The sequence below is a fragment of the Centrocercus urophasianus genome, unplaced genomic scaffold (assembly GCF_019232065.1).
Source record: "Centrocercus urophasianus isolate 14NV4802_14NV808 unplaced genomic scaffold, USGS_Curo_1.0 seq_14, whole genome shotgun sequence".
Classification (NCBI taxonomy): Eukaryota; Metazoa; Chordata; class Aves; order Galliformes; family Phasianidae; genus Centrocercus; species Centrocercus urophasianus.
In genome coordinates this window covers 51,086,418-51,111,474 of record NW_024884586.1, presented here as the reverse complement: position 1 = coordinate 51,111,474, position 25,057 = coordinate 51,086,418, and the positions used below count along the sequence as shown (strand labels likewise).

Here is a 25,057-nt window from a genome sequence, read left to right as displayed (position 1 = left end):
CCCAAGCCTCCACCCCCAAAAAACCTCCACCCCCCCTGCGTGCTACTGCTTAGGGCGAGCTCTCAGTGCTGGGGTACTCACTGAAGTTTAGGAAGACAAATTTGGTGAGGATGACAGGGAAGAGGCGGACGAGGAAGGGCACGGAGATGTACATGAGGAGCAGCTGCAGGAGGACAGTGCGCAGTCGGGGGCACCAGCCCAGCCAGCCCCTGTGGGACACAGCACAGTCAGCACGGCCCCTTTAGACCCAAGTGTCTGTCCCAAGACAAGGCTCTGACGTCAGGTTTGTCCTCCCAAGACCAGGGCCTCACACTGGGTTCGTTTTCTCCATTGCTGATTTATGGCTGTGCTCCCCCAGAGTTTTGGTTTTTGGAGAGCAGAGCCCTCGGAGCTGTGATTCAGCATCACCGGAGGCCACCGCCCGGTCCCCCACAGCCTCCCACAGGGACACGAGTGGGCAGGAAGGGCAGGGCACATGCCAAGTGAGCCACCAACGCTGTGACAACACCCAGAGCTCAGAGGTGACAGAAGTGTCCAAAAGTTGGGGACAAGGAAGGAGCTGGGAAATGGCCCGGGGAGACCCGTGCTGAAGGCAAACAACACAAAGAGCAGATGAGGGATGCCATCAGCACGCAGGTGATGCTCCAACAGCATCCCAAATCCTCATCTCATCCCAAAGCACTGGGGACACATCCACACCCTCCACAGCTGCAGCAGTTTTGAAACGAGCACCCAGGAGGGTTGGAAATGCCAAACTCTGCAGCTTATCAGAATCACAGCACCCTGAGCATGGCGATGGGGCAACCAGCAGGGATCTGGGGCAGAGGTATCTGCGTGCGTCAAAGCAGATCTCAGCAGCACTGCGGGGTTGTGCTAGGGTGGATTTGGCACCAGAGCCTCAGGCAGTGTTGCAGGGAAGGGCTGCAAAGGGCGGTTTGATGCGGCCCATGGGCACTGGAGGGTGCAGAACCCTGCGTGCTGCACCAACGGGGCTCACCATCGTTAGGGCTAATTACCGGGTGCTGCACCCCGTCACCGAGTGCAGGGGCGAGGGCTCACACCCTGCTTGCACAACATCCCACAGGTGGGGCAGGTAGGGCCAGGGCGGGGGGCAGCACGGAGGGGTGGCACAGCCACGGCAAAGGGAAACGATGTGCGGAGGGGTGACACGGGGACACGGTATGGCAGGGGGACCTGAGGACACGGGATGGGGTCAGGGTACTGTGCGACACTGGGATACGGCCATGACATGGAGCTTGGCCAAGGAAAAGTGATCGTGGAGGTCAGGGCACGAGGCTGTGAGGGCTAGGGAACGCAAGGCCACAGGGATCGGGGACACATGGTCATAGCGGGGCGGCTCTGCCATAGGGGCACACGTGGCCACTCGCCCGTGGATATAAGGTTACGCCACATGGCACGGCGGAGATGCCTGGCAGGCAGCAACTCCGAGGCGGAGCTGAGGGCCGGGGACCAGAGCCGCCTACTCACCGCCGGGGTCGGTCCGCTCTCCCCTCCGCCGCCCGCCCGCTGCCATCACCGTTCCCGTGTTCCGCAGCCTCCGCGCCGCCGCGCCGCCGCATCGCGCCGTCCGACTGCCGCCCCGCCGCTAGGCCGCGCCTCCGCCGCTAAGCCACGCCCCTCCCGGCTCAACCCGCCACTCACAGCGTCGCTCCTCCTCTAGGCCACGCCTCCCGGATGCTAAGCCACGCCCTCTCTCCTAGGCCTCGCCAATCACAGCCTGCCTCCTGCCCGATAGCCCCGCCCACTCGCCGTGGGACACTCCCACGTGCAGCGCCGCGGAGCAGCGGTGGGGCATTGAGGGGGGGGGGAGGAATAAATAATGAATAAAATAAAAATGATAAAAAGCCAACCGAACCAAAATAATAACAGCGATAATAACAAATAATACATCCAAATAAAAAACAATAACTTTTTAAAAAATATAGATAAGAGCCAAGAGACGGAGCCGGGACTGAGCAGCAGCAGGCCCAGGAATGCGCCGGGTCGGACGTAGGATGGCAGCACCGAGCTGCAGGCGGACGGCTATCACCATTGTTTGTGTACAAGAATAAAGACAAATCCATCCAAGTTTGGGCTTGTTCCATCCCCGACTTCTCTCCGCTCCGACCATAGGGCTCCTCTCGGCTGTTACCCCGTTGCTATACGCCCCTCTTGCTCACATTTGCTGCCGTTTGTGTAGGTTTGCTGCTTTAATGCACCGGATGTGGGGTTTTTCCCCTTGCAGCAGAAATCAGCCCCAGAACAGAACAGCGAGCTGCTGTGCAGGGGAGTGGGACGCAAAGAGGCACAGCGCAGTGCGACTGGGGCCGGGAGGGGGGTTTTATAGGGTCTCCTGCCCAGCAGCAGTGGGGCCGCACGTTGCTGGCGCAGACACGCACAAGGCCCGGCCCCGTTCCTGCTCGGCAGGCCTGGCTTTGCCCAGATTGCTGTTCTTGTGCCTGCGTCACTTGTGATTGCGCCGGAGAGCTGAGTTTCCTTCCTGTGAGCTCACATTGCAGGCACAGCACTGAGCTGCGGCTGTGAGGGTGCTCAGAGCTAAAGGCTGTGCAAGGACGGCTTCGTCCTACAGGGATGGGGGGAATACGGTGGGATGACTCTGCCAGAAGCCAGCCCTAAAAGGAAGGGGGGAATTTGCATCCACTACTGCTGTCAAACGTGGGCAGGGAGACGGGGATGTGGGATATGGGATATGGGGGCATGAGGACATGGGGATGTGGGGACATGGGAATGTGGGGATATGGGGTCATAGGGACATGAAGAATTGTGGATGTGGGAAAGGGGGGATATGGGGATGCGAGGAGGTAGGAATGGGGACAAATGGGCACACGGGAACATGAGGACGTGGGGGTTTGGGGACATGGGGATGTAGAAATATGGTGACATAGGGATGTTGGGACATGAAAACACGGGGACACAGGAATATGGGGACTTGATGACGTAGGGACACAGGGACGTGGGCATGTGGGGATGTGGAAAAGTGGGGATATGAGGATGTGTGAACATCGGGATGTGGGATGTATGGACACAGAAACATGAGAACATGGGGATTTGGGGACTTGGGGAAGTAGAGACATGGTGGCATGGTAACACAGAGGCGTGGGGACATGAGGCCATGCGGACATGGGGACATTGGGGACATGGGGTCAGGTGGACACAGGGATGTGGGACATGGGAGTGTGAGGATGTGGGGACCGTGGGGATGCCATGGATGCTGCCCATCCCTGCTGCCCACCCAGCTGCACACACGCAGCCGCGCAGAGGCTTTGTTTGGTGGCGGCGGTGATTTTGGGGCAGTGCTGTGGATTAGCACAGCACGGTGGGGAGGGGTGCGGGGGATAAAGGTCCTGGCACTCGCCGTGCTCCAACAAAACAAAGCAGCAGATGGTTCCAGCTCCGCATAAAGCGCAGTGAAGAAAAAAAAAAGGAGGGGGGGGGGGGGGTTTGAACCGGGGATGAAACAGCAAATGGGGAAAGGGAGGGAGAAAGGAAAGAAAAAAAAATAGATAAATAGAAGAACCCTCAGCAAGTGTCAGAGCAGAAGAAAGCTGCGGAGAAAAATGGCAAATGTTACAAAACAGACCCCAAAGCCCAGCACAAAGCTCTCTCACTAACATCTGTCCCACACAGCCCCTGTCCCCATTGCTGTCACCTTTAGCCTCGCTCAGGGCCATGGGGCCGTGACCCCAGCAGGCAGCACGCGCTGGGGACTGCAGGGACAGGAGGTGATGACACTGCATGGAGACCAGGGCTGCTCCTGGTGCTGCAGTGGGGCTCTGTCCCCATTGCAGCCATTGGGCCCTTGGCCATCCCACAGCATTTTGTGGGTTTGAAGCTCTTTTTTTTCCTAAATATATTGAGACCAGCTTCAGGTTCATCTTCAAAGAGAGCTCAGAGGATTCCCGGAGAGTTTTTGCAGAGAGAAGCGAAACAGAAGCCTGCAGCATGTTGCAGTGGGAGCTCAGCCCCATACGAGCCAGCAGAGAACCCGCAGGCTGCACTCAGCTGGCGGCTGAGGTGGGCTCCAGCTCCAATGAGAGCCTTAATAGGGTGCTGCGTTTTGGGGGTGCCCATAGGTGCTGTGTCACCGCTGAGGGACCCGCAGCACAAGGTCAACCCTGGGTGGCAGGGAGCCGACGCACTCCTGGGCTGGAGATACTGGGGTGACACGGCACCAGTTGGTGTGGCAACTCGGGACAAGGGTAAGCCGTCCCACGGCGACAGAGGGGACCACGAGGACCCTAAGCTGGGGTGCAAGCCAGCACGGCCCCACGGTGATGCCACCTCGGGGCAAAGAACAAGAGGAGGCACGGGAACCCCAAGCCGGGACACGGCACCTCGGTGACGCCACCCGCACGGTGCACCTCGGACCCCGCGTTGGGCTCCGAACCGCCGCCGCCACTCGGCGCCGACCCTCCCCCGGCTCACAAAGAACCGCCGTCCATCCGCCCGCCCCCCCGGGGCCGCCCCCGCGCCGCTGCCCAATAAACGCGGCCGCATTTGAACGGGGCACCGCCTCCGGTAGCCACGCTCCGTTCCGTTCGGCTCCGTTCCGCTGCGCTCCGCCGCAGACACCGGCAGGGCGCCGGGTGAGCACGGGGAGCAGCGGGGGGAGGTGGGGTGGGGAGCCGAGCTCCTTCGCTTCGCCCACCGAGGCCGCCCGCGTCGTTCCGGGCGGGCTGAAGGACGTAGCGAGCTGCCGGCGGGGGGCTGGGATGGTGACATCGCTCCGTTTGTCATTGGTGAAGTCCCCAGACGGCAGCTGGTGGGTGAGCGTGGGGCTGGGGGTGAGACCCTAAAGCGGAGCCCCTTAGGGTCAGCCGGAGCGAGGAGCTGGGGGTAAGGCTTTGGTGGTTTGGGGTTTTTTTTGGCGTGTGTTGCTTTGGGATGCTGCGTTGGCGTTTGAGCATCTTCCGTGTGTCCGCCGTGGGGGTGCCGGTGTGTGGCACCGTGATTCAGCACCCGTCGTGTCCTCGGGGCTCCGTCCCGGTGCCGTGCACAGCTCGGGAGCAGCGGTCGGGTGTTGGTCCTCATGGGTCCCTTCCAATTGGGGATGTTCTGTGATTCCATGATCCCTAGAGTTTGGATTTTGGGTGGCCCTGCGTGGAGCCAGAAGTTGGCCCCGATGTCCTTACGGATCCATTCCAACTCGGGGTGTTCTGTCATTCTATAGTTACAGGGTTTGGATTTTGGGTGGTCCTGTGTGCAACCAGCACTTGGACCCCACAATCCTTACGGGTTCCATCCTACTCTAAATATTCCCCAACTCCATGACCATTGGCTCTGGGTTTCATCCCATCAGGGGTTCCCCAAGTTGTGGGGCACAGCCCCGTGGCAGCTTGCAGAACCCCAGCAGATGGGAGCATTGTTTTTCCTTATTGAAAGGGCCCATTACAATGCAAATCCCGAGGTGCCGTGAATATTCAAACCTCCGTGCTGCTTTGAAGCTCTTTACATAAATTTATAGCTCTTTATTTGTCATCGCTTGCCCGCTAATCTGCGGGCTGGTTAACAGCATCATCCCCTCTTTCTGCCAGCTCTGGAGGGGTTGGCTGTGTTTTGGGGGAGAGAGGTGGCACTGAGGGGCTGTGGAAATCATGGCAGTGCTCAATGGGGCAGAGGAAACGCCAGCTGTAGGGTTGGCTTTGGGGTGACCCTTGGAGAGGTGGGTGTGCTGTGGCCATGGGCTGATGGTTGGGTGCTGCGTTGTCCTTCTGGGTTCTGTTGGTGGTTTTTTTTTCTCTTTCTCATTGACTTTTTTTTTTTTTTTCCCATTGGCTTTTGGGCATTGTTCAACCAAGGAGATGGTGGCACCTGAAGTGGGTTAAGCTGAGAAATCACCCCAAAAGAGGCAAAATAAGGGTCTGTGGTTTGAGCAGGGAAAGCAGGGAATGATGTCAGCTCGGTCCCAGCTGTGCTGTGTGAGATGATTCATTAGGGGAAGGAGATAAAAAGCTCAAAGAGACAGCTGACCTTCCAGAGGAGCTCCAGGGCCTCGTGTCGGTGGCACCTTGGAACAAAATGCTGTGCCTGGGTCCCGGCCTTGCTCAGCACAAGGTGACATTGGCCGTGTTCTGCATCTGCTGATGTTCTGGCCATGGCCATGTGATGGAGCTCCAGTGGCCGTGCACTGCTGGGTGCCAGGGCTTGGTTGGGTCACAGCAGTGACTTGGTTTGGGTGCACAGAAATGCCATCAGCAACGCAGCCTGAGGGCTGCAGGCAGAGCAGCACTGGAACAGCACTGGGAGAAGCTCCTTCCTTCCGCTCTTTGCTTTGATAAGCAACTGCTGTGCCAGCTGCAGTGTGCCATCCATGGATCAGCCATGTAGGCTAAAGCTTGGAGGTTGGGATTGGCTCAAAGTCCTGAATTACCACGTTAGCCTGTGTTGTTAGGGTTAAATTGAGCTGGGAATGGCTTTGTCAGCCTCTGTGTTGAAGGGGGTGGGTGCAAAAGGGAGGAGAGAAATGCTGGGGGAATTCCTTATCTCACCATCCCAAGTGCTTTCCTGCCAAAGGCTTGCCATAGGGTCGGTAGAAATAACAATGATAACAACAATAAAGTGCAGTTCTTCTAAAGCTGCCCGCTCGACCCAAGTTTATCATTTTGGAGGACTTAACGAACCCAAACAAAGCGACCCCCATTGGAGCTGAGCCCCTCTCAAAGGGGAAAGGAGGGGGGGCCCGGCCCAGCTGCTGCCCCCTCCCCAGTCCTACCACTCCCAGCACCTCAGCTGCTGCCCCATCTGGAGCTGAGACGAGAGGCTGCGTGCTCTCAGCCGGGCTTTGTGCTCTGGTTTCCCCTCCGTGCCCCCGACCAGCAGCTGGGGCTCAGCTGACCCCATTATCCCCACAGCACTGGGATGGCTGTGCTGCTGCCTCCCAGCCTGGTGGTAGGAGGAAGGCATGGGGCTGGGTTGGATCCTTCTCCCTGAAGCAATGCTGAATAATTCAGGCATCTTGGGTCACCTTGCACGGCAGCTGCCTAAGATGGAGGTTGTGCGGGATGCGTGTGGGGCCGCAGCGCTGGCTGCCTGCAGGTAGGAAAGAGGGGGATGTCCTGTGCCTTATTCCTTCCTTTGTTCACTTGTAGGCTGGGAAACCTTAAATCCCCCCCTTGGCTGTGTGGGGATGCCTGTGTCTGTCTGTGCTCACAGCCTGGCGTGCTCTGGCCATCCCTCCCTGCTGTGCTGCTCTGTGGCATTGTGGGTTCATTCCTTGCTGGATTTATGGGCTTCCATCCCTCCTCGCCCAGCATCCCTGGGTTCATTGGGGTCGGTTTAGCAGAGGGGGGGCTCAGCGACCCCAATACTTGTGTGTGCACTGGGAGGTGGCACTTAGTTCTGTGCTCTGCCCAGCTGGGGGAAGTGGCTTTGGGGGTGTGGATGTGGAATCAGGGATGGTTTGGGGGGGGCAGGTGGTAGCTGAGCCCAAAGATTCGAGGCCCAGAAGTGCCTGGGAAGATCCTGGGGCTGGAGGCACTGCGGGTGTGCTGTGAGCATTGGGGCTGCCATGCAGGCTGTGGTGCTGGTGCCTAATGTGTGCAGAGCCCTGGGTGCAGGTGGGAAATGGAATTGCTGTGGGTGAGAAGCAAGGAACCAGTTTGCTGCCTTCCCTCTGCTGGCAGGCATTTGGGGTTTCAGGTGCTGACTCCTCCTCTGCACCCCAGGTTGGATGCAGATGCGCTGTTGCTGCGCGTCGGGGACCAGGCTGCTGTGTCTGTCCTGTGGGTTTCCTGATTCCCAGATTCCTGGGATCCCTGGAGGCCACTGTGTGGGAAGGGATGGTGTTGGGGGGGTGGAATTGGGTTGCATCTCAGATACAGCCCTATAACTTGTGCCTGGGTTGCTGGCATCACCCTGCAGTTGTGTTATGGCATTGGTTCTGCTGCTGGCCTATTGAGCCAGGAGGGAAACCCTGCAGCCAGAATCAAAGGATGCCAGTCAAGTCCTCAGCTTGGACAGGAAATCTCACTCCCCGCTCCCCCTCCCAAAGTAAATCCCTGGGGTTGGGATGCTCCACGTTCCAAATTCCAGCACTGCCACCTCACAGTGTCCTGTGCTCGGTGCCAATTGCTCCAGGCAGGATTTGACCTCAGGTCCCTGCAGCCCAGCGCTGTGACATGGGCAGGGCAGTGACCCAGTGTGGATATGTCCCCTGAGCACATGCCAGTAACAGGAGAAGTGCTGCTTTGGGGTGCACGCTCTGCTCCCACGTGCTGTGAGGTCCATGTGCAGAGGGAAGCTCATGACTGGATGATGGCAGCCCTGTGGATTTTTGGGGTGTAGCCCTCAGTATAGTGGCCGTATGTACCTGCAAATCACCCAGCAAGGTGCAAAATCCCCAGATCCTCACTATGTTTTCCCACTGAGCCTTTGCAGTGCGTTGCTCCTGGCTTCACCCAGGAGGCTACTGGGGTGGCTTAATGCAAGCAAACATGGATGCAAATGGTATGGAGCAAAGCTGCCTCCATATCAGCCCTTGGGGTTTTCTTTGTGCTTGTGCCGTGGGAATCCTTACCTCTGTGTTTCTCCCCCCAGGTGAGCCTGGCAGGCTATGGGATGGATGAAGCTGAGCAGGACCAGTATGAAGCCCGCCTCAAGGAGCTCTTTGACAGCTTCGACAGCACGGGCACGGGGTCGCTGGGGCAGGAGGAGCTCACTGATTTGTGCCATGTACTGCACCTGGAGGAGGTGGCCCCGGCATTGCAGCAGACCCTGCTCCAGGGCAACCTCCTAGGCAGGGTAAGGCTGGGGTTGTATTACTGTGTGGATGTGGTCCTTGCTGTGCGCATGATAGGGATGTGTTTCATGGAGTTATGGAGTGGTTGTGTTGGAAGGGACCTCAAAGACCCCCATCCTTGTTGTGGGCTGGGTGCCCCCCTGCAGCTCAGGCTGCTCATGGCCCCATCTGTGGCCTCAGACATCTGCAGGGCAGCCAGAGTTTCTTGCTTTGGTCACTGGGCTGTGAGCAGCCCGGCTCCAGCCATGTGTTTGCACTGCTGCTCCACTGTGTGAGGATAGGGTGAGCGTGAGACAGCCTCCAGAAGGTGAGCTATAATGGGAGAGGAGAAAACTGCCAACTGTAACGTTTGTCCCCAGATGGAGCCAACTGCACTGCTTTTCTCCCCACCAAAATTCTCCGATGCCATCACTTCATGCTCAGCGTTGCTTGTGCTGTCTCCAGCCTTAATCACTTCCTTGGGTCCTTGGAAGGTTATGGGGACCTAAAGCCAGGGCTAGAGCTTCTGATTTCAAAGAACCACAGAATGGTTGGGTTGGAAGAGACCTTGAAACCCATTCAGTTCCAGCCAACTGCCATGGGTGACTTAAGCTGCTGTGGACAACAGCTGTGGTGGGAGTGCGTGCCACCACGTTGAGATTGCCATCAGACTCCATGGTGGCCACCTGAACCACCTCCATCCGCATTTCCTGGTGTCCCCATGCAGCTGTTGGTAGGAAATGGCTCCTTCCTCCTTTGGGGTTGCAGCATCCTGCTGGCTCACAGATCCCCCAGCTGCTCTGCGCTTTGCAAATTGACATTATGCTGTGACTGTGTCCTCGTAGATGGAAGCATCAGGGTGTCAAGCCCCTGCTGAGAGCACTCCAAGTATGGGGCATGCTCACCCCATCCCTCCTACCGGCTTCCCACAAGCTTGGGTCGTTTCTATTTTATGTTCTGCTGGGGAGATCTGCACCTGCCTGTGGGCCACGCTGCTTTGTTCCTGGGCTTTATTTCTTGGGGAGGCTCTGGGGAACGTTTTGTCTGCGGAGCGGCGGGGAGTTGGCGTGGCCACGTGCTGCCTTTTGTGCTGGGGCTGAATGCTTGGGGCCGGGGGGAGCATCCCCACATCCCAGCACCAAGGAGGTGCACGTGCTGCTGCTGGCTTTGTGCAGGCTGCTGGGGATTATCGCTGCAGTCCGGCGGGGCTGTGCAAATCCTTACAGCACTGCTGGGCCGTCCCTGGTTCTTCTTCTCAGGCCATTCTTCGATGCTTGCAGCAATTCCTGGCATTCCTGGGCACTCTGCCTGCTTGCCCCTCGTGTCGTGTCAGTGAGCAGCTAACATGAAGCAGCACTGCAGGGATAGCGTGGCGGCAGGGGTGTGAGCTGTGGGATCACTCAAGTTGGAAGAGGCCCCCGTGTTTCCCCATCCCTCCCATCCCCATGAGGGCCACATCTCCACGTTTCTGGAGCTGTGGGGTTGGGGAATGTTGGGCATCTCCCTGGAGCGCTCCTTGGTGGCCGTCCCTTCTCAGCCCAACATGGCCCTTCCCAAGTCCTGATGCAGACAGTGGGACGTGGTGCTGACCCCAGCCCCGTCCCAGCAGGGCACACACATGCTGCCATTGTCACCCAGCACAGACGGCCAGTCCTGCAGCTCCAGGTCCCAAAATACCCTGTGTTCAGCCAAGCGTGTCAAAAAGAGCATTAAACTTTAAACACCCTCCTGGTGTTTTGCTGCTGCAGACGTTCTGCCTTTGGCTTGTACAGGCTTTGGCAGGGCTGGCTTGTGGCTGAGGCTGCTTTGGGAGGGCTATGTCCAGTGCTGATGTCACTGGTGCTTGCTGCATGTCATTGGAGGAGGGTGCTGCTGGGAGCAGTGGCAAAGCCTCACTTTCTGTAGTGTGAGCTATTTTGGAGCTTGTGGCTTTGCTGTCCCGTGGGTTTCCCTGCCTGGCTTGTGCTTGAGCACAGCACTAATTCTAGCAGCTGCAATTTTCTAGGCATGTTCTTTGTACATCCCTCCAGCACTCAAGGTCAGATGCATGGTGCAAAGCAGACGCTGCTTTTCCTGGCTTGCTGGCTGCTGGGATTTGCTTGATGTTCTCCAGCAGGTCAAACAGGAAGGGAAATACCCCCTAGCTCTCATGGTGCATCCATCCTGAAGCCAGGTGCTGCTGCCCCAAAGGCACTCGGGCTCTCTGCAGGGCTGTTGGTGCATCCCTGTGCCACCTCCCTCTGCCCCTTGGCTTTACAGGAGCACTGTGCTCAAGAAATACGTAGATGTAGTGCTTAGGAACATGGCTAGTGGGCAGTATTGGTGGTAGATGGGTGGTTGGACTAGATGATCTTAAGGTCTTTTCCAATCTTAATGATTCTGTGATTAAGGGCCACCTGTGAGTGTGCCTCTTGTGTCTGTGCTGCCCATTTGCATTTGAAATCCAGGAGCACTGAAGGATTCCTAAACCCAGCCTTGCAGCCTAATCTTCCAGGAGCGTCTTTGGTTGTGGTCACGGTCAAATTGCAGCCATCTGCCCACGTGCAGCTGCAGCCCTGCCCTCCTTCTCCCCCCTGCTCCTGGTTCAGCTCCACAGCTCATCCCATTTGCACAAGTGACACCCAGTGACTCCTATTAATTTTTCCCTGCTGCCTCCAGTACCCAGCCAGACCCTGTGCCTGACCAAGGGGTGGCTCTGCCTGCTGTCTCCAAGCAGATCTTGGGGGGAAGGGGGACATGTTATTCCAACTCTCATCTTTTATTCATGCTCCTTCAGTCTAAACATCAAGTTCTTTTTTTTTATTGGGCAAATTCTCTTATCTCTGCAAACTGTCCTTGTGAAACATGTTAGTGTTGTGAAACGAATGGCAGCAGTTGGTATTCAGAGAAGGCATCCTTGATGAGGTTCTGAATTACTCCAGGTGTTCAGGAAGGCAGCAGTGATGGGCATGGGGCTGCGTGGTGGGGTCACTGTCCATGGAGGTGTCCAAGAGTGGTGGAGGTGTGGCATTGAGGGATGTGGGCATGGTGGGGTGGGCTGGGGATCTCAGAGGTCTTTTCCAATGATTCTGTGATTCACACTTGAGCTTTGCTGCTCATCCATTCCCTGACAGCATTAAAATCTGCTCTGGCTGCAGCTCCGGCAGCACTGCATCTACAGCACCTGACTGCCAGCAATAGCATCCTCTGTTTCTGTAGGCATAAAGTCCCTTGTTGAAGGCTAAAAATTCTCCAAGGATTTCTCCAGCCCCAACAGGCAGCCAGCTCTGCCTCACTGCTGAGCCCAGCTGTCCCCAGCCTTCCATCTCACCCTGACAGCATCACCTGGTGCCAGTGCATGGCTGGGATTGCTCAGATTCCCCTGCGTGACTGCAAAGGACACTGCAGCTCCTCTGCAACTGAACCACAGAATGGGTTGAGTTGGGAGGGACCTTTAAAGGCCATCTGATCCAACTTCCCTGTGATGATCCTTGTGGGTCCCTTCCAACTTGGGATGCTCCCCATGGTCCTCTGGTTGCTATGGACAAACTAAGATGACTGTAGTGGTCTCTTCTACCCTCAAGGATTCTATGATTATTTCAGCTGTCTGCTTGATGGGAAAAGGCTACAAATGCATTCAAGTCGTGGCTTTGGGTTGTCCTGTGCTAACACTGAATGTTTGCATTGCTGATGGGTTGTCAGACCACTACTCAATTATCTGCACCCATTCATCTCATTTTTCTATCCACAGGTCCACTTTGATCAGTTCAAGGAAGCACTTATCCTCATCTTGTCCAGAACACTGTCAAATGAAGAGCACTTCCAAGAACCAGGTAAGTGCTCCAATTACCTAAAATAGCTCTTGGGTAGTTCTCACAGAAGCACTTGGAACAACAACTGTTTCAGTGCTGAAATGATAGGATTAGAATGGGTTGGTTTGGAAGGAACCTTCAAGCCTCCTTGGGCAACCTGTGCCAGTGCCTCACCACCCTCTGGCTGAAAAACTCCCTCCTCATATCCAACCCAAACCTCCCCTGTCTCACTTTAAAACCATTCCCCTTGTCCCATCACCACCCACCCTCACAAACAGCCGTTCCCCCTCCTGTTTATCTGCTCCCTTCAAGCACTGGAAGGCCACCATGAGGTCTTCCTGGAGTTTTCTCTTCTCCAAGCCCTCTGAATGAGCCAGGTTGGGGCTGGCTGGAAGAAGCAGAGGGTACTGACTACCATCCTTTATTCTTCTTTGCTTTGTTTTCCTCACGCCTTTCAAATATGGGTATTTTAGACCCTGGCAGGAGATGAGGTGACAGCTCTGGTGTGCTGGGAAGCAGGGCTGAGCTCCAGCCCAAGCTGGGGGCTGAGGCTTGCTGCTGCACCCCTCTGTGTCAATCCTAAATCCATAGCACTGCCTGTGGGGCATGAAAGCCCTGGAGGAGAAAACAGCTTGGGCTGGGGGTGAGAGGGCTCCAGGTCTGCTGTCCTGTCACCTCTGCACATCTAACATCCATAGCACAGCCAGTCAGCAAGACGACAGCTCCCCTCCTGCAGAAGCTATAAAAAAAAATAATAATAATAATGTAGGACTTGAGAGATGGTTTTTTTTTCCCTCTCATTTCTGAAGCTCTCCATGCTTCAAGGGTGATGGGTGCTGACAGCTCTCACACCAGGCATCCCTTAGTGAGGCTGGAGGGAGATTTGTTGGGGCCTTGGGGGGGTTGGCTTGGCTGCGATCCCTCCCAGCTCAATGCAGAGCAACTGGGAGGCAGCCCTGCTGACCAGAACGAGCCCAGTGTCACACATCTACTGGGCAATGAGGAGCTGAGGAGCGCTGGCTTTGTTTAAATGGAGACATATTAAAAGAAAGTCTTCCAGAAATGGCTAAATTTGGGGTTGTTAATGCAAAAATGACAAAGGCAGCCCCCAAGAGGAGCCCACCTTGGGGACATGTGTCAGCGTGGTGGTAATCAAAGGGCTTGTGCTGCAGGTAAGGAGCACAGCACAGGTGGGCCCTGCAGGCATTTGTTTTTAATGCGATGTGACAGGTTGGTTAACGCTGAAGTCTTTGCTTCTTTTAATTTAGATCAAACCTGAGATTGGGAGAACAAGCTGCTCTGTGCTGTTGGTGTCAAACTGTCAGCGAGCGCAGAATGCCGGTGCTGCAGCCAGCCCCAGGCTGGGGAAAGACTGAGTTAGAGCTCTGCAGCGTGTGATTGAAATGAAAATGTAATTGGGGAAGGCTGAGCTTTAAGGCTTGCTTGCCGTGCTGTGAGGAAGTGGCAGCATTGGTGCTGGGGGGCCATGGCCTGCCCACAGGCTGGGGAAAGGGAACCAGGATGGCTGTGTGATGCTAAAGCAGCTCCTGCAGAAGAGATCGGTAGGGCTTCCCTATTTTTGGAGAGGAAGAACAGGAGGGAGAGATGCTGGTCTGATTTAGTAGTATTTTTCCTTGGCAAAGCTCAGTTCCCTCTCTGAAGGGCACATTGGCAAGAGGATGAGACATGAGGGCTGCAGGCTCTGCTGCACCAAGAGCAGAGCTCCCTGCCAGCTGCTGTTCCAGGCTGGATGTGGCTCTGGGCAGCCTGGTCTGGCAACCGTGAGCGTAGCAGGGAGTTGAAACTAGATGAATATTGTGGTCCTTTGCAACCTAGGCCATTCTGTGATACTGTCCCCCTTGGGGATGCTGGAGATGGGGACCCAGCTGCTTGGAAGTGACGTGGCTTGGGGGCAGTGGGTGTGGGAAAAGCAGAATGCTTTCAGAATGGGTCTTCAGTGAGTGACAAGCATGAATGTGAGCCGTGGGGAGACGGGTGCAGGGATGGGCTCTGGGGGGGGGGACCCTGCTGCTATCGGAACAACGATGCTCTGTGCCAGCTGAGTGCCTGCTGTGCACAGGTTGTCCAGGGATAATAGAAGGGATTGAAAGGGAGGAAATAAAAAAAGCAAAAAAAAAAAAAAAAAAAAAATCAATTGTTATTTAAAAAGAAGTCAGATCTGTGCATTAGCAGCCTGGGTAGGAGGGATTACCTGGGTGGGGCATGGGATTATGGAAGCATGCAGGACAAATTAGAGAGCATCGTGATGTCACCCAGGTTACGAGGGACACTTGCTCGTTCTTCCCGTGGGGACAACAGCATTGCCTTCCCAGCAGGGAGCTGGGCTGGATGACTTGCAGGAATCATGCATGGTAGGGAAGGGTTGCTTGTAGGTTTGCAGTGGTCTGCAGGCTGACTCACGTGGGGCATAAAGGCATTGGGATGGAGGTGATTTGGGTACAGGCACTTGAATTTTCTGGCTGTGTGTCCCTGTGTGTCCCTGGCTGTGTCCTCTCTGCCTTGGTTGCAGAGCCCAAAGCTTGAAGCAGGGACAAGGAGTTGTTCAGACAATACCTGGTATCCTCAGGGATTAGGATTTAGCCAATCCCGTCTGTAATACGATTTGCTGTCTGCTGTGGCCAGGAGGATTCCTGCCTTCCAAATCTTCAGAGGCAAAGAAATTAATTTTGCCTCTGTTTGCCTCCAGATTTCAGGGCGACTGCCTTCCTCCTCCTCCTCAAATGTAACCCAACTCTTTTGTGCACAGCTTCGTGGTGCTGCATCCAGGAGAGCTCCCTGTGCTGTGCGAGGAGGGCAGGATGAATCCCCAGCTCTGGGGGCAGAGCGGGCTGGGAAACGATTTATCTCATGCAGAAAGGCAGAGAATCAAGTGGAAATCTCCAACCGTGGCGACGTGTAACCCCAGGGAGGGGAGGTTGGTGGGAGGGGAGCTGCAGAATGGATGCCTTCTGTCTGCAGCGCTGAAATGGGGGCGTTCTTGGGAGCTGCAGCTGGACTGATTTCTTTAGGAGGGTTTTGGGTGGCTGTGTCACAGGGCAGGGAGCTCAGGTGCTGGCTTGTGAGCTCTCGCAGCCTTCAGGGCACTCAGGGAGGCCAGGTAAGAAAACCCCTAGTGTTTAATTAGACAGGCTGTGATGTCTGTGTTTTACAGAGCCTATGGCTTGCTGAGGGCTATAGGAAGCAGGGAGTATTTGTCCTTTTTTTTTTTTTATCTACTTCTTGTTTCCTTTCCACCTCTCCCAGTGGCTTGTTGGTGTGTGGCTGATAAGGGCTGTGCTGAGCATCCCTCTCCCATCTGCCCTGTGGGGCACAGGAGCAGCCCTCCATGGTTGTGAGTTTAGGGTTAATAGCACAGGTCTGTCCTGTGTGCATCTGAAGCACTGACTTTTTTTGGCATCCCCATCCTGTTTCCCTATGTACCTTTGGAGCAGGCGTGGATCCAGAAGCCCTTAGCAATCCTTCCTCACCAGTTTTGGCTGGGAATGGGGAGCTGAGCGCAGCTCTTTGTGCTTGGGAAGCATGGGTTGCTTCTGTAAACCAGCATTAAGAGAAGAGCAGTGGGTCTACAAACAGAATTTGGTGATGGTTAGTGAGGGACACGGCTTGGTGGGCATAGGTGATGGGTTGGTGGTTGGCCTTAGTGGTTTTTCCCAACGTTATTGATTCTATGAGTGGGTATGGTGAGGGTGGGATAGAGGTTGGACTTGTTGGTCTCAGTACTCTTTGCCAACCTGACCCATTCTTGGTTCTATGATTCAGGGATGGGCTGCCTGTGTTTGGTGGGCTCAGGTGTTGGAGTGCTGCGGAGTGTAAGCCAACTTTCTGCTCCCATCTCAGGCTGTGGAGGTCACCCATCCCTCCTGGAGACATTCCCAGGCCTTAGAACTCCTCAAAGGAGAAGGAAAAATGAGCACGCGGTGCTCAGATGAAAGGGACCATAGGCAAAGTGGGGAGAGGTAAATCAGCTGCTGGCCTCCAAATGCTTCAAAAACAAAGAAACAACAAAAAGAATCATCTCCATTCTGCTGTTGAAAGGCTTGCAAAGCGACCCGGCATGAAGGCACCTGGGTCTCCATGCATGTCTGGGTTTGGTACTCACTGCAGCCATGGTTAAACGCAGCCAAGACATGGTTTGACGTGGCCAAGACGTGATTTGTCTCAGCATCAGGAAGCACAGAAGAAAAATCAAGCGATAGCTTCATTATCACCTAATTGCTCCTTTTCCCCTCCGTCTTCCCACAGACAGACTGCACTGAGCTGCGCCTCCATCTCAGCGAAGGAAATGTATTTATCACAAACAAAACAAAGCCCCCAAAGCCTTTTTTTCTTGTTTTGCATGGAGGAAACCAACGGGTGCACGGGGCAGCCACGGCTATTTAGCATTTCAGAGCGAGCTGCTCGGTGGAGATTGTTCACCGTCGGGCAGGCTTTAATGGGAGCGATAAGGTTTGCTTTTGTTCTCGGGCTCTCCCCTCATCAGCCTGCCTCGTTGTGGTTTTTCTGTCGGCACACTTCATCACGCAACTTTCATGTGCGAGTCCCAGCTGCAGCAAATCTCGTTAGGATGGCCTTGTTCAAACACGGGCGCCGGGTTTGTTCCCTAGAGCTGCAATATGGATGGATGGAGCGCGAGGCGGGAGGAATCAAAGGCCTCCTAGCCCTGTGTATTTTATAATTCATTGCATAGCTAAGTCGTGGAATATTTTTTCCTCTAACAAGCTTGAAGCCTTCTCCCCGTATCTGAAAGAATATTATCCAAGGAGGCAGTTAGGCAGGGGGGTTTGGAGACCCGCTGGCTGCATCCCAGCGACGGAACAGCTTCCCTGCTCCTTGTTAGCACAGCACTCTTGCATTTGTTTTGCAGCAGAGCTCTGTGCAAATAAAATTTTCAGCAGCCGCCGTGTGCTGCAAGTAGCAGGAAACAAAGCTGAGAGAAGTCCTGGGGGGGTTTGATGGTGAGGTTAGCAAACAAAGTGTGGTGGAGAGCCTTTTTCCCCTAATTGAATCCCTGGTTAATTTGGTCCTCTGGTTAATTTGCCCCCTGCTCCAGCCGTCCAATGACTTGCACTGAAAATAGCCCCAAAATGTGCTTGTTTATTTATTTTTGTTTTGTTTTGATCCCTGACCGCAAGCGCTGGAGGATAATTCAGTCCCTGGAGGCAGGAGGTTGCTGGGGGAAGATGAGATGGGGAATGTGAGTGGGGCCATGAAGCCCCCTGTAATTAGATGGCAGCTCCAGAGGGTTATTTGGATGCTGCAGCTGGCAGTGTGCGTGGGTCGGGACCTGCGCTGCATCAGCTGCTTCTTTTGGGCCACTTGGGGCATGTTTGCCTCCATATTTGCTCGGTTTTTTTCCACTCCTTTGGCTGTTTTCACACTTTTAATCCAGTAGTGATTGAAAGGAAAGCAGTGGAGGTCACTCATGTGTCCAGGCATTGTGGGTCTCTGTTGCTGCCCGAGTGGGTTGCTATCCCTTGTTAAACTTGCCCATTGCTGCTAATGAAGATTAGCGCAAGGAGGAAAGGCCTAATTAATGTCCTGATCTGAGGCAGAGGTGGCAGTGGGGATGGGTTTCCCCAGCACCTTAACTGGGCAGGGAGTGCTGGGGGTCCAGAACAGCCTGTGAGCCGTGGAGATGTGGCATTGGGGGATGTGGTGGGGTGGAGCGGGCATGGGGATCTTCCCAACCGGAATGATTCTGCAAACAGAAGGGTGAGAAAGGCAGAGAGCCCGCTGATCTCTGCAACAGTGGCTGTTCCATCAGTAGGAGCAACTCTAACCTGTCACCAACTCCCTTTGCTCTCCACCTTTGCAGATTGCTCCCCAGAAGCGCAGCCCAAATACATCAAAGGCAACAAGCGCTACGGCCGCCGGTCGCTGCCGGAGTTCCAGCAGTCCGTGGAGGACTTTGCTGAGGTCACCGTCCTCGAGCCGCTGGGAGAGGAAGTGCAGCCTCCACACATCACAACCAGCGGCCGTGAGGAGGTGAGCAGGGTGGCTGTGGGGCACGGTGGTGTGTGCTACCCACGTCCTGGCCAGCAATTCAGTGCGGGCTGTGAGCCACGCTGTGTGGCTGGGCTGAAGTGGGCTTGGGGGTATGCCAGCAGAAGGAGCATCCTCATCCATCAACTCACCTGTGGAAAGCCAGCCGTGGCCATGAACCACAGCATGGCTGGGTGGGAAGTGGGAAGGGACACAGCTCAGGCTGCCCAGGACCCATCCGTGGCCTTGGGCACCTCTAGGGATGGGGCAGCCACTGCTGCCCTCACTGCTGTCTGGGTGAAGGATTTCCCCTTGTATCTAACCCACATCTCTCCTCCCAGCTTGGCAGCGGGCTGCCCCAGCAGCATTTCCTTGGAGCTGGGTCCCTTCCAGCCTGCTGCAGGCCTGCCAGCCATTGTCAATTCAGCGCTCGGTGCGTGGTAGGAGTTTTCCAGTAGGAGGGAGAAATGCAGCTGCTTTCCCCTCCCCTTCCTGGCGTCACTTTGCTCTTTCTGGGCTCTGCAGCTGCCCCGCACACAAGCATGCTCCTCCCTGCAAGAGAAAGGGAGAACGTTCCATAGAATTATTGAGGCTGGAAATGACCTCCAAGATAGATCCTCACTCCACCATGTCTACTGATCAGTGCCCCACCTCTGTGTTTCTTGGACACCACCAGGGACGGTGACCCCACCACAGCTGGGTAGCTGTGCCAGTGCCTGCCTGCTCTTTCGGAGAAGTTTTTTTTTCCTAATTGCTAATTCTGTGAAGCAGATCTTCACAAAGCTGTGGGGATGCTCTTCCATCTCCCAGTGCTGCCCTGACCTGGAAATCAGTGTGAATCCACCCACCCCCTCCAGGGAAGTGATGCCCTCGATAGAGGCCACTCTAATTTTATTCCTCTGTTTCAGCTGTTGAGTAGGTGTAGAGGGCTAGCCCATTAACAAGGTCAGCCAATTAACTAAATTGGTACCCAACTGCCAACAGGGAGCACAGACTCCTGGTGCTGCCTCCCATTGCGCTCCTTTGGATGGATGGAGTGATAATTCCCTTGCACCTTGAGCCAAAAAAGAGGATAAATGTGTGAAATCCCTACTTCTCATCTTTATCGGTGCTATTTTCTTGGCTCCAGAAGATGATTCTCCTGTTATACACAGTCATTGGTTGTTTGCAGCCTGGGGCTGAAGTGCTGGCTGCTGTCAGTGCTTGAATAGTCCCCAATATTTTGGGGCCCATCCCACCCAGCACTTCTTTCCTGCGGTGTGTATGAACTCGCTGCCGACTGCTCCATGAGTTTGTCTCCAGCTTGGGGTGTTTTGCCAGCCTGAGAACTGGGGCAGTGTGGCTTAATTGGCGCTTGCTCTCAAGCGGTGCCAATTAGAAGGGCTCAGGCTCTGTCTGAGCAGCTTCCTTCCCTCTCAGCCTCTCATTTCGTGTTGACAGAGCTGAGGAGGGCCAGTCTGTGGGGATCAGCTGCCTGGGGCTTCTCTGCCACATCCATCCCTGGTGACTTTCTGGGAACCACTGGAGCAATCAGAGCTGAATTCAGCACTGTCACCAGGCTGTGTGCTAATGGGTAACGAGAAATGAGTGGCTCTGGCAGCATTTGGATGCGGTGCTGTTGGAGGTGCAACCGTGGAAGCCCCTGGAAATGCAGCATGAATGCTTGCAGTGTTGAAGCTGCTCATCTCCAGCCCCAGTTGTCACCTGAGATTGCTTCTCAGGAGAGCGGTGCTGCAGTGGCACAGCTGCCCAGGAGCGGTGGGGACACCATCCTTGGGAGTGTTCTAGAGTGGTGGTGATGTGGCACTGAGGGTTGTGGGCATGGTGGGGTGGTTGGGGTTGGGGATCTCAGAGGTCTTTTCCAACCTGAATGGTTCTATGATCCTAAAGTCTTGGGGCGAGTGACAGATTCTGTTGGGCTTTCAGGCCATAGTGGCATAGAGCTGGCCAAGTATGCCTGGGGAATGCTGGCCTTGTTTTAGTTTCCTTTTTGCCCGGTGTGATGGTGCAAGGTTGGGGTTCAGTGGCTGTGGGGTTCCCAGCATCGTATCCCCAGGTATGTGGTCAAATGTGCCTCATTCCCAGGCTGTGCTGATTTCCAGACCTCAGCACCAGGCATCTGTCATCTCCTTCCCAGCTGCTGGGCTCTGCTCTGGGAAAGGTCCCTCCTTCATTGCAGGAGGCAGAAGCTCATAGAAACCCAAGGGATGGGACTGGGATGTGGCAGCAGTGCCTGCCCCATCTGTTCCCCAGACATCTGTTTGTTCCCCTCTGCAGGGAGAGGGCTGTCTGGTGTGGATTCGTTATGGGAGAGGAGATGAGGGCTGCCTTGTCCCAAACCACAGGGCTGTACCAGAGCCTTATCCTGTACAAATCAGGATCTGCAAACGGCAGCTCAGTGTCGTGCTCGCTCTCCCCAAAGATCCCCAACAATTGTTGATGCTCTGCTTTGCAGCTGAGGGTAACCATAGGGTTGGACTGTGGGGTTGTGCTGCCTTCTAGCAGTCCTTGCAGAGCCTGCTGGGCTCTGAGCTCATCCCCGGGCAGACGCAGGAGGATGAAATAGGGGCTGTCAGGACAGGCACGGGGGATCACCTTGCGCTCAGTGTGTGCTCCTGATCATCATTTTAATTAGCCATATATTCTGGGGGAGAACAAAGGTCTGTCTCACAGAAGCAGATGGCAGGGTGGGAGAGGTTGCTAAGTTATTATGGGGAGAGGCCACCGCGAGCAAACGGCACAGGCTGCAGATGCTCGCCGGGCCCCGAGCTGCAGGATGGGAGCATTGAAAGCTGTGGCCATCTGCTCCTCGGGCAGCCGAGCACGCGCCGCTGGGATAATGCATTCCTGGGATCCCAGTCCTGCACGCAGCCGCTGATGTGTGTGACCCACATCCAGCTGCAGGGCTGGGAACAATGCTGTGTGGGACAGTGGGGCACGCCGGCCCCTTTTGTCCTCCTGCTGTGCCCACCCTAAGCTTCCCCATCAAACAAAAGGCCCCCAGACGTGGCAGCAGCTCCCAGAGGTGATGGGGAATGCACTGATCTTTAATGGCATCGCTGCCCCTCTGTGTCCCTTCTGAAGATGAGCACCAGGCTCTTCTTTTCTGGCTTCCCTGACGCGTGAAATCATTCAGATTGGGGAAAAGACCAAGGCCTCAGGTTGTACCAGGAGAGGTTTAGGTTGGATATCAGGACAAACTTCTTTGCAGGAAGGGTTGTGAAGCACTGCAGTGGGCTGCCCAGGGAGGTGGTTGAGTCACCATCCCTGGACGTGCTTAAAAACCATTTGGATGTGGTGCTCAGGGCCATGATTTAGCAGGGGGCTGTTAGAGTTGGGGCAGGACGGTTAGGATGAGGTTGGACTCGATGATCTTTAAGGTCTTTCCCAGTTTTTTCCCATTTGAGCAATTCTATGATTCCATGAAGACCTCCAAGAACCCCCCCAGTCCAGATCCAAACACTTCCCCACTGACTGCATCCATCATCTGTTGAGCAAAACAGGGATCTGCCCACCCCAATGCCTCAGTCGTGGCTGTAGCCAGACAGCTCTGCTTGAGGCCAAAATCCACAGCTTTCCAGTGTGGTGTTATTTACGTCCCTGGCTTTGTCCCGAATACCCAGCTGAGCTCCAGCCCTGCTTGTGCCAACCCATCTCTGCCTGCAGCCTTACAGGGGCACAAAGGCTGATCTCCCCCTCTCTGGGATCCCCCAGCCTCCTGCCCTGGCCCCACAGCAAAGGGCCGTGTGGGGCTGCTGGCGGCGGCCGTTCCTTCATCCGGCAGCAGGGCTAAAAAAGTACAGTGACCTAATCCAGTTTCCACGGCAACGCTGTAGATTAATGGCTTTTAGCTGTAATCTGAATGAGGCGTGTTGAACTTCTGTAGGATGATTTAGAGCCTCTTTATGTCCTGAGTGACTTTGACTTTAAGTCTGTCGGTCCCGTGCACGCGCAAGGACACGCTTGTAATGCAGGAGTAACATCTGCTGATGCTGTTGCTGGACTGGGAGATTAAATTGCTGAGCATTGCGTGCTAGCAAAGACCCTCATCTGGTACAAGGGAGGCAGAGGAGGCAGGATGCTCAGGTTGGGCCAAGCTCAGGCTGCTGGCCCTATGCTTTGCAGGCAGATGCGTCCCTGCTTGCAAGATGGGATGCACAAAGCAGTGAAATCCCCATCTTCCACACTGTGTGAGCTCTGGGAGCAGATGTCCCTGTGGTGCTCATGTGAGATCGTTGCGGCTTAATTACTTGCTGTGGTTGCCTGGGATGCTCGGACTCTGCAGCTGGTGCGAGGTGATGTGAAACCACCCTGAGAGTGTGTGCCATAGGGCTGTCCATGGGGGGGATGTTCGAGGCTCTAGGTGGGCTCTGCCTGTGCTCTGGCAAGCCAGCTGTCTGTGTGTGGGATCCATGTGGGCTGCAGGACTCAGTGTGCAGCAGGAAATCAGGTGCTGCAAGGAATGGGTGATGCAAATTCAGATGATTCCTATGCACAGCGCAGTCTTTGCTGCATCCCCATTGTCTCATCCATCAATATTGCTAAGAAGGCAACGTGGAGAGTTCAAAAACCAGCAAATCTCTCATTCCCTCCCCATCGAGCTGCTGGGCCACGCTGCTATCTGCCAGCATACCTCTCCTGGGCCGTCTGCAGGGCTTTGGCAGCTCCTAACACGGCTGTGGTGTGTCCCCCAGCAGCACGGTGTGTGCCAGGAGCAGCAGCATCAAACAGCTGAGGGCTGCCTGCTGGGAGCAGGGAGATGAAAGCCTGGCAGCCTGCAGCTTGTTTGATGCTGATCATGGAGTCTTTCATACGTGTCGTGTCTTGCAGTCATAACAGCTCAAGGTCCCTTTTTGTCTTCTCCCCAGTGCTGGAAGACTCAGGACAGCGAGGAGTACGAGGCAGAAGGTAAGGGCAAACAGATGGATGTGGTTCTGCTTCAAAGCTGAAAGGAGAACCATCACAGGAGCCTGAGGGTGGTCTCAGCGCTGTGCTGCTGGGCTGTGCTGAGCTCCTGGCCCAATTTTGGGCACACACACGGGTCTTTCCTTGCTTGAAATGGGAGCGAGCCCCAAACTGGGAATGGTGATGAACGCACATCTCCTTGAGGGCGCTGCCTGATGTCTCAGCATCTCTGCACGCAACTTCTCCTGTTGCTGGTGCTCCTCCTTGTCCCCACAGCAGTCCCTGGGACACATCCTGTCCTTGTAGTGGAGCAGGGTGGTCGCTAGATGTCACCACGGGCCAGCCCTCAGTTCCCCGTTTGCACAGCTGGGTGATCCCAGGGTGTGCTTTGGGTTGGGATGCTCGGGGTGGACCCCATAACAGAGAGCTGGCGTGAGCTGCTGTGCTCTTCTTAGCAAAGCCCATGGCACGTGAGGATGTTCTTATGGCTAAGCCATGCAATTCCTCGTTTCTCTGACACCTCTCCCATGATAGCTGCTGGCTGACCCTCGCCCCATCCACCAGGACCAAAGTTTTGCCCCACTTTCTCAGCAGGCATGAGGAGGTGGCCTTGCAGCTGGGCATGCTTTGGCTGGTTTGTCTCCGGGGGCTCTATTCAAGGTCTTCTCTGTAAATCCTGTGGTTCTTTAGAGAGGAGGAACCACTTCTCCATCAGGGGTTTGGGCAGCAGGGCTGCCAGCCCACCTCCATCCTGGAGGTCCCAGCTTGCCCCGTGCTTGGACATGTGGATTCCTTGCTTGTGGTGGAAGTTAAATGCCACATGAAGTCTGCTTCTAGAAGAGTCTGACAGCCACACTGCTGCTGGTAGTGATACCTCAACGTGCCAAGTGTGCATTGGGGTCTACAAAGCTCCTCATGGTGTGCAAACACCATTAATGTCCTGTCAGCAGTCACTGCAATTAATGGATCATTCCCATACACTGGGGTGATTTTCTCTCATTTCAGGGCAGCTGCGCTTCTGGAACCCAGACGACCTGAATGCCTCCCAAGGCACATCACTGCCCACACCAGAATGGGTGGAGGAGAAGCTGCAAGAGGTCTGTGAGCACCTCGGCATCTCCAGGGATGGCCACTTGAACCGCAAGAAGCTCATCTCCATCTGTGAGCAGTTCGGGCTCCAACACATCGATGGGGAGGTGAGTGGAGTTGGGGGTTGCTTAAGCAATGAAGTATTACCCAGATTCCAAGCATACCTCCTTAATCCGAGGAATTTTCTATCTAGGAAGAAAACATTGGTTCAAATATCCTTAGATATGTCTTTGCAAAGTCAAAAGCAACTGCGGGCTGTTTCTGTTCTCCAAGCGGGGTCTATTAAAGATTCGGTTTTATTAAAGAGAGGGGAAAAAAATGTTTTTCCACATCTTAAAATGCCATGATTTGAAATGGTTTCCTTTCTAAAGCTTGGTTTTGAGCTGCTATTGCTTTGCTGGGCAGCGCATAGCTCTGTGAGATGGCTGTCCCAGCAGTGGGCTGATGTATTCCTGTGGTCTGTTTGCTTTACTCTTCCTTTTTTTGTAGAGATCTAGGGAATAGAATCACACAGAATGGCCCAGGTTGGAAG

General features: G+C 55.2%; 1 protein-coding gene across 1 annotated transcript in view; it reads left to right on the top strand.

Annotated features, from left to right (window-relative positions):
* The first annotated feature begins 4,569 nt into the window (after positions 1 to 4,569).
* NIN (ninein) overlaps positions 4,570 to 25,057 on the top strand; it is a 36,162-nt gene continuing 15,674 nt past the window's right edge. Inside the window, exons 1-6 of the mRNA XM_042813628.1 lie at positions 4,570 to 4,607; positions 8,557 to 8,760; positions 12,468 to 12,549; positions 18,365 to 18,534; positions 23,400 to 23,439; positions 24,442 to 24,731. Coding sequence (XP_042669562.1) covers positions 8,578 to 8,760; positions 12,468 to 12,549; positions 18,365 to 18,534; positions 23,400 to 23,439; positions 24,442 to 24,731 — 765 coding nt within the window. The 5' untranslated portion in view covers positions 4,570 to 4,607; positions 8,557 to 8,577. The remainder of the gene's footprint in view (positions 4,608 to 8,556; positions 8,761 to 12,467; positions 12,550 to 18,364; positions 18,535 to 23,399; positions 23,440 to 24,441; positions 24,732 to 25,057) is intronic.